General features: G+C 44.0%; 1 protein-coding gene across 1 annotated transcript in view; it reads right to left on the bottom strand.

The window, feature by feature from the left end:
• Positions 1 to 638: 638 nt before the first annotated feature.
• Positions 639 to 9,579, bottom strand: part of LOC138489395 (zinc finger protein 551-like) — a 151,197-nt gene continuing 142,256 nt past the window's right edge. The window contains exon 2 of the mRNA XM_069617116.1: positions 639 to 5,634. Coding sequence (XP_069473217.1) covers positions 4,537 to 5,634 — 1,098 coding nt within the window. The 3' untranslated portion in view covers positions 639 to 4,536. The remainder of the gene's footprint in view (positions 5,635 to 9,579) is intronic.

The raw sequence follows: 9,579 nt of genomic DNA, 5'->3' as shown, positions 1-9,579 counted from the left end.
AGCGCACCTCAGAAATACACGTTCCCCACTCGCGCGATTGCACTGCAGAGACCCTGTAAGCTGGTCCAGGGTTACCGCAGCCCTTTGCGCTGCATTGGGGATTTCAATGGCTTTTCCTTGCGCAAGGGGCGTTCTTGGGGGCGTAACTGACGCTGCGGGATGTTCTCTGTGCCAGCGCTCATTATGGCTTGGGAATTCCATGAATACGCGGTGCGCCAGAATGCTGTTTAGCGCGCACGCTGGCGCACAATCCCTCTCTGCGCTGCTCGAGTGCGCTGCCTCCGCGCTGAAATCTATGAATTACCCCGTTAATGGACACAAGGCTACAGCATGACTCTCAAATAGAAATTAGATTTGCGGTGCACTTTGTATTAACTCCTCGTTCTCCTGAGGTAGCCCCTTCTTACTCTGTGATGTTAATACCCAGGAGCTGCTTTTAGTACCCGAACAATAAATCCTTAATTTGATCTCTGCAATATAAGGCAAAGACAGTCCTAGAGAAACTGAGTTAAATGGTATAAACATATCAGCTTTGGGACAAATGGAGGTACATGCTTGAAATTATTCAAAATAGACTCTGAAAACATGTACTTTCCTTTTCGCAAGTAAATCTCATATAAAAGTGACCAGGGTAAATATTTCATCAACAATCATGTCTTTATTTTGAAAAGGGTTAAACAGCAATATCCATGTTTAAAGCTAATCAAGTTTGAGGGGTTCTTTCACACATATACTTCTGAAGGATCATACTAATTACATGTGTATCCACACATTCTGAGGTCCGCTCCCACAAACCTAACCAGGAAATGACTCCCTGAGATGTAGGTATTATAATCATTATCGACTAAAATAGTAAATTGGCAGTTATAGCTTATACTGTTGTTGTTTTATTTTTAACAGTTCAAAGACTCATCTCAACTGTAGACAAGGAATGGAAGAATTAATTGAACCCCCTAATATAACAGTGACTGCAACAATTTCTCCTGAAGAATGTGCTACAACGAATGACTCTGAACAGAAACATGTTGAGACGAACCTTGTACAATGATCTACAAGGGCCTAGTATGAAAGGTGTATTGATAATAGCCTGAATAGGAATTAGAGATTTTCTCTAACCTCTCAACGAAAGAACTCTACTGTTAAGAGATTCTAATATAGGAATCTGATGGTCACAGCCTATTTTTTATAATAGTATTTTATATAATTGAGATGTACTTTTTGATGTTTTACATTGTGTTTTAATACTATGGGGGTCATTCCAAGGTGGACGGTAAGGGATACCCGGCACCGGTAAGGAGACCGGTGCCGGTAATCCCTTACCGCCCTACTATAAGGTCCCTAAGCAGGTCCCACCAGGAACGGCTGCTCTGACCAGCCATTCTGGATGGGATCCGTTAAGGGACCAGGGCGCTAATAACGGGCTCGCAAGTCGCAAGCCCGTTATTAGCACCCTCCCCACTCCCATTGAGCCCCATGGGGGCTAAAATGGGAATGGGGAATGGCATTTACAATGGGGACTTACCGGTCCCGCAAAGGTCGGACTACACCGGTAAGCCCCCATTGAACTATACCAGTGCCGGACCCGTTATTGTTGGCAGTCATGGCGCTATTTACTACAACCAACCTCGGAATGAGGGCCTATGTCTTAATAAAATTGATGTATTTTTTGTAATGAATTGATGACTCTATGAACTGTCAAACTATCTGTCTATTATTCAATATCACATTCAAATTGGGATTCAATTTCAAAGGTAAGAAGCATCACACAGGTAAGCGGTATAAGAGATATTTGACAGCCCCTCTGGTGGGCTAAAGCCTAACAGCCTTTTTCTCTTGGTGGAAAGCATAGATGATCTTCTTTAAACTTTATTTTGGTTTTAAGTAATCATAAAAGTATATAACCGAAATATAATGCATTGAATAAATTTTTTTTTAAACCTTAACACATGCCAATATTGATACAGAGAACGTGAGACGATTTTTTGATGATAGAGACAAGCAGGTCTCTCGTCAAATCTGAGCATATTATTGGAGAAGTTGTATGCCAAACTCTCCAAGGCTGTGCAACAGCTGGCGCCAGGCTCTCTGAAGAAAAGGAAAAGTAGAGCCAAGAAGAAGGAATGGTTTTCCAGTCTGACAAAAGAAAGTAAGTGTGTTAGAAAGAATCTGGTGGAAAAAGCAGGAGGATAAGGCTAAAACTGAATGTAAATGTGCACTTTTCCTAAATTAAAAAATCAATTAGGAAATCTAAGAGAAGCTATTGCTCCAATCGGATTTTCGCAAGACCCAATATAATCCAAGACATTTTCAAAGTGTTAAGGGAATTACGTGAGCCGGTGGCCATCAAAAAGTCAATGACGCCTTCCCAACATTTCTGTGCAGAACTGAGTGAGTTCTACTTAGATGAAATTAACAAAATCCAGGAAGAATTCCAGGAACTAGAGCCTGTGATGTTATCTCGGGATAGGCTGGAGGGTTTCATGGGTTTGCCAACAGTGGGTCAGAAATGTACAGCTTTTTCTCAGATTAGCGGAGAACACCTACTTGAGGTGAAAGCAAAACACAGACCCCGTGGCTCCGTTTATGACCTGTGTCGAGAAAGCATTTTGAAAGCGCTCATTGAAGTGATTGCACAAGAGATATGCTCAATTATTAACAGTTCTTTCTAGCCAGGCATAGTTCCAGATATTCTTAAAAAGCTGCTGTGATCCCTTTGCTGAAAGAATCGTCATTCGATCCCTCCTGCTGCGTAAATTACAGACCCATCTCACTATTGCCCGATGTTGGTAAGATAATGGAGAGTCTGGCTACAGAACAACTACAAGCGTAAGTGGAGGCCCAGGGATGGCTGGATATTGCTCAGGCAGAATACAGCACCAGGCCATAGCACCGAACCGTGGAAAGGGGGGTGCCGGGATACTCATTTTATTGGATTTATCTGCAGCATCTGACACAGTAGATCACAATATTCTTCTATCCAGATTAAATGGTCTTGGGTGAGAGATTGTGCCCTAGAGCGGCTTACCTACATCTTATCCACCAGGCCTCGGCCAAATAGGTGGAAATCGCAATGATGACATGTAGGTCTTTCGATTTCTTGCACACAGCTTCTGCCTCATTAAGAGATTGTATTCCTCTATTACTTAAGTATACATTTAAATGTTTGTTGTGTGCCCCTTTATGCCTTGGGCATAGACGGAGAACATGTTGTAAGCTTTCAAGCACTTCATAACAAGATGGACATCGATCTGACTGGGCCATAAAATAAGATTCAAATGAGGGAGTTGGTAAAGTGCCCAATCACAATGTTACGTATTAGGACCCTTTGAATGGATCTCTAATGAAGCACAGATACGCTTGTGTGATATCCAGACACTTATATATGTTCTTCTCCATGTGCTTCGATGACGGTCCTTCTACTTTTCAAAGTAATTACAGAGGGATTTAATCACAACTTCCCCAGATGTACCTGGTGTAAGTGATCCCTTAGGTGTTTACATCATGGGAGGGAACTTGCATGGTGGTGCCCCAGCAGGTCTAACAGGGCTTCCCTATATTTAATCAAAAGTGGATTGCCGGACCAAATTCCTACCCAGTAGAGAACTGGTTTCAATTGGATATGAACGCCAACAGATGGTAGCCCAAGTTCTAGATGTAGCAGGATCTTCGGTGTGCTGTGGGGGACGGCTGTGAGCAGCTTCTTTATAAAATCATTTTCAATCACGCTCAATCTAGAGATGTTGCAGCACCCCCACAATTCTGCACCGTACATCACCACTGGTAGCGTCTGCATTTGATATATTATCAAAGCCGAGAGATTATTGTTGCCAAGAAATTCGGAATAGGTCAAGATTGCACTGCTCCTTTTCCATAGGATCAGGTTGGCTTTAGCAATATGGTTTTGATAATTCATGTTTCATTCAAACCTGATTCCGAGGTAATCAAAGCAATGGAATCTTTAAATCCTACAGAATAATATTCTTGGGGACACAGTCTTTCCATCTCAAACACCCATTATGTATTGAGGACCCACATGAGAGTGCAGCAGGGCTGCTGATTTTAGACATATGCAGGACTTCCAAGATTCCCAAAAGATCAGATTATCATCAGGAAATGGAACACTGGTTGGAAGGGAATTCCACTTTTTGGCCCCTTTATCACCCCCAGCCTTCAGATGGAGCACTTGCAGAACTGTTAGGAATATACACGTTTGCACAATATCTCTTGAATTGATGTACACTAAATAATGCACTGTTGTCATGGAAGTCCTTGTCTAACATATTCATGGCTTGCAATGATATGAATGAATCTTCTCTTGCTCTGTACAATAGTATGGTCAGTCTCTAATATGGTACCTTTGATGGCTTTAAAGATGTGAACTCTGTGTGAAGTTCTTCATACACACTGTACACTGGTAGGGTTTCAATCCAGTGTGGGATCTCTGATGAGTCATCAGGTTAGATGCAAGATTAACGTGCTTAACACATTCTGTACACCCGAAGGGCTTCCCCCCAGTTTGGATCATTTGATGACTACTCAGGGCTGAGGGGAAACTGAAGCTTTTCCTGCACTCAGTGCATTAATAGAGGTTCTCCCCATATGGACCCTCTGATGCTTTAGCAGATGTGAGCTCTGAGTGAAGCTCTTCCTACATTCTGTACACTGGTGTGGTCGCACTCCAGTATGGCGCCTTTGATGGCTATTAAGATGTGAACTCTGAGTGAAGCTCTTCTCACACTCTGTACACTGGTAGGGTTTCAATCCTGTGTGTGATCTCTTGTGAGTCATCAGGCTTGATGCACGATTAAAGCGCTTACCACATCCTGTACACACATAGGGCTTTTCCCCAGTATGGATCCTTTGATGTTGCCTCAAATTTGAATGGTCATTGAAGCTTTTCATACACTCTGTGCACTTATAGGGCTTCACCCCAGTATGGATCCTCTGATGCTTGATCAGAATTGAGATACAAGTGAAACTTTTCTCACACTCAGAACACTGGTGTAGTCGCACCCCAGTATGGATCTTCTGATGCTGGTGCAGATGTGATTTCCGAGTGAAGTTTTTCTCACACTCTGTACACTGGTAAGGTCGCTCCCCAGTGTGGATCTTCTGATGCAGGTGCATATCTGAGCTCTGAGCGAAGCTTTTCTCACACTCTGTACACTGGTATGGTCGCTCCCCAGTATGGATCTTCTTATGCTTCTGTAGATTCGCTCTCTGAGTAAAGCTTTTCTCACACTCCGTACACTGGTATGGTCGCGTTCCAGTATGGATCTTCTGATGTGTCTGCAAATTTGATCTCCCAGAGAAGCTTTTATCACACTCTGTACACTGGTAGGGTCGCACCCCTGTATGTATCTTCTGATGCTGCTGCAGATGTGAGCTCTGAATGAAACTTTTCTCACACTCCGTACACTGGTAGGGTCGCTCCCCAGTATGGATCCTCTGATGCTGCAGCAGATTTGAGCTCCAAGTGAAGCTTTTCTCACACTCCAAGCACTTGAAAGGTCTTTGTTGTGTGTGGGATCTCTGATGAATGCTCAGCTTTGATGTGTGATTAAAGTACTCATCACATTCTGTGCACCCGTAGGACTTCTCCCCAGCATGCATCCTTTGATGGCTGATCATTCTCTGTTGAAAGAAGCAGAGGTACCCTTTATTATTTTATGTCACTGTACAGCCTAAAAATCAATAGATCTACCACAGAGCTGATAATCCTCATTTTACCCCCCGCTCACAAACTCACTGGGTCATCCTGTGAAAAGCCATGGTTCTGAGCCTTCACCAGTCCGGAGAGAGACATGGAAAATATGTACTTGTTGAGAGAATCCTACATGGACGTACATGTACAATATTGAGTACAAATCTAGTCGTATTCGCCCACCATGCATGAATAGATGAAGACTGGACATGAATTTCACTTTTACTGTTTTGTGCCATGTTTTTCTTAAATAAGACATTCACTGGGGAACAATAGAATCATCAATATAGTATTTTTCTAAAAGAGGAAATTGATTGGAGAAAAATAGAATTATCAGTGAGTAGCTATCGGCTATGGGACTATATTCCATCTAGAGGTTCTGAGTGAAAGCTGATAGACAATGAAAGCAGAGCTCGTGTTTATGATGCCATTAGGTACCCGAGATGGAATATACCCCAAGATTGATAGCTGCCCAATAATTATGTTATGATGTATATGGCCCCCGTTTCTCTTTCACACTCCATGAGCTGTCCCCAGGGATCCGCAAAGAAGGGGATGGGGAGGGAAGACATAAGGGAATATATACAACAGCACAAATAAAGTTAACCACACCCGAGGAGAAACAAGTGCAGCACCAATCACCAATGCCTGACCATCGCCATGACAGTTCTGTAACGGAACTATGGCTCCTGTGTTGTCAAATGCAGTGGGGCCGGTGGCAGCACCAGAGCCAAAGCTTTTACAAGCAGCCAGAATCACGGCTCCTCCACTGTCATGGAAGCTATTCATGTATGAGGCCAGGGTTACTGGGGTATTCCTGCACCCCTCAGTTCTTATAGGACACGGGGGAGGTAGATAAACCTCTGGAACCCTTGCCCATGATATCACAGCTATTGATTAAGAAATCCATAATCCTCTGCTGTGATGTTACAGTGGGACTATGTGGCATTGGGAAAGGGAAACATTGCTATTGCTATGCACAACATCGCTATTAATAATTATGTCTTGGGAAGATGGTGTGCTGAATGCGTGTTCTCTACTCACGGCCCCACATTTGCCAATTGCTGGCTATGCGTGTTGCATGCGTTATAGCGGATAGTTTGGTTTTTTATATATTTCCTTTCTTCCCTCCACCCCTTCTTCCTCTTCTCTGTCACATCACTTGGGGAATAACCTTCCTCCCAATTCACCAAAATCATTCACCGGTCGTCCAATACTCACTGCTGCCAAATAGAGGTAATTTTCTCATCTCTCTCAAAATAAATCCAACACATCTTAGGAACTTTTAAAGTACTATATTTAGTCCAATAAAGGATCAAAATATAAAAGACACACTCGCCAGTCACGTATAATAAGAGTACAATAATACCTAATTCTTGAGAATTGTTCTTCAGCCTAATACTCAAAGGCTCACCCTGATGTTTAAATCTTGGAGTATATAATCTCATACATATATAACTACAACATGTTACAATTAGTATTATTCACCAAATACTGTTCCAACAGCTACACACTCCAAAAAGACAACTAAGACCAATACGTGTTTCACACAGTGTTCTTTGATACGGAACTATAACATGTGTTACCAAGGCCGAAGAAAGGCAAATGGAACAGACAACAAAAGAAAAAGAAAAAAGAAAAGAAAATAAATAATTCTGAGAAGATGCTTGGAACTCACTAAATAGTCACATATTGTATCAGAGATATTTGGAGGAACTCTCAGACCTGTGAAAAGAACATACTCCTATGAGGTGGGTCTTTTTAGTAATCCAAGGTGAAGAGATTTATCCAACACGACTGTAGACAAACACCCAAAAATGGAGAATAGCTATGATCAGGGCCACAGGAAAGATTCCGTAGTTGGAGTAGATTAGTATTTTTTTGTAAAGTTGGGAGTTGAATAGGAATTCTCATTCCTGAAGGATATTTTTTATTGCAGACAAGAACACATATATTTTAACCTTAGAAATTATAACTTTTTTAACCGGTTCTTAAATATACCTCGTAACTCATGGAATCTAAAAGAAGTATTTTTACATAAATGTTTGTCTTCGGATTGGAAAGGAATAATATTACAGCATCCTCCTGTGGTGCTGTTCTGCTGGTACCCCAGGTCTCTGTGAGTGGAAGGAGGGAGTAGGCACCTGTGTGTTGGAAGTATTTGGAAGGAATAATATTACAGAATCTTCCTGCGGTGCTGCTCTGCTGGTACCCCAGGTCTGTATGCGTGGAAGCAGAGAGCAGGCCCCTGTGTGTTGTGAGTATTTGGAAGGAAACATATTACATCATCTCCCTGTGGTGCTGCTCTGCTGGTACCTCGGGTCTGTGTGGGTGGAAGCAGGGAGCGGGTTCATGTGTGTTGGGAGTATTTGGAAGGAATAATATTACAGCATCTTCCTACGGTGCTGCTCTGCTGGTACCCCTGCTCTGTGTGGGAGTAAGCAGGGAGCAGGCTCCTGTGTGTTGGGAGTATTTGGAAGGAATAATATTACAACATCTTCCTACGGTGCTGATCTGCTGGTACCTCTGGTCTGTGTGGGTGGAGGCAGGATCCTGTGTGTTGGGAGTATTTGGAAGGAATTGTATCAGAGCATCTTCCTGTGGTGCTGCTCTGCTGGTACCCCTGGTCTGTGTGGGTGGACGCAGAGAGCAGGCTCCTGTGTGTTGGGCATATTTGGAAGGAATAATATTACAGCATGTTCCTGTGGTGCTGCTCTGCTGGTACCCCTGGTCTGTGTGGGTGGACGCAGAGAGCAGGCTCCTGTGTGTTGGGAGTATTTGGAAGGAATAATATTACAGCATCTTCCTGCTGCTCTGCTGGTACCCCTGGTCAGAGAGCAGGCTCCTGTGTGTTGGGAGTATTTGGAAGGAATAATATTACAGCATCCTCCTGTGCTGCTGCTCTGCTTGTACCCCTGATCTGTGTGGGTGGAAGCAGGGAGAAGGCTCCTGTGTGGGGAGTATTTGGAAGGAATTATATTACTGCTCTGCTGGTACCCCTGATCTGTGTGGGTGGAAGCCGGGAGCTGGCTCCTGTGTGTTGGGCATATTTGGAAGGAATAATATTACAGCATCTTCCTTTGGTGCTGCTCTGCTGGTAACTCTGGTCTGTGTGGGTGGAAGCAGGGGCAGGCTCCTGTGTGTTGGGAGTATTTGGAAGGAATAATATTACAGCATCTTCCTGCGGTGCTGCTCTGCTGGATCCCCTGGTCCGTGTGGGTGGAGGCAGGGAGCATGCACCTGGGTGTTGGGAGTATTTGGAAGGAATAATATTACAACATCTTCCCGTGGTGCTGCTCTGCTGGTACCCCTGGTCTGTGTGGGTGGAAGCAGGGAGTATGCTCCTGTGTGCTGGGAGTATTTGGAAGGAATAATATTACAGCATTTTCCTGTGGTGCTGCTCTGCTGGTACCCCTGGTCTGTGTGGGTGGAAGCAGGGAGCAGGCTCCTGTGTGTTGGGAGTATTTGGAAGGAATATTACAGCATCTTCCTGTGGTGCTGCTCTGCTGGTACCCCTGTTCTGTGTGGGTGGAAGCAGGGAGCAGGCTCCTGTGTGTTGGGAGTATTTGGAAGGAATAATATTACAGCATCTTCCTGTGATGCTGCTCTGCTGGTACCCTTGGTCTGTGTGGGTGGAAGCAGGAAGCAGGCTCCTGTGTGTTGGGAGCATTTGGAAGGAATAATATTACAGCATCTTCCTGTGGTGCTGCTCTGCTGGTACCCCTGGTCTGTGTGGGTGGAAGCAGGGAGTATGCTCCTGTGTGTTGGGAGTATTTGGAAGGAATAATATTACAGCATCTTCCTGTAGTGCTGCTCTGCTGGTACCCCTGATCTGTGTGGTTGGAAGCAGGGAGCAGGCTCCTGTGTGTTGGGAG

Source organism: Ambystoma mexicanum, chromosome 9 (assembly GCF_040938575.1).
Source record: "Ambystoma mexicanum isolate Mex_15411 chromosome 9, UKY_AmexF1_1, whole genome shotgun sequence".
NCBI classification, from domain to species: Eukaryota; Metazoa; Chordata; class Amphibia; order Caudata; family Ambystomatidae; genus Ambystoma; species Ambystoma mexicanum.
This window is presented reverse-complemented; position numbering and strand designations above follow the sequence as displayed.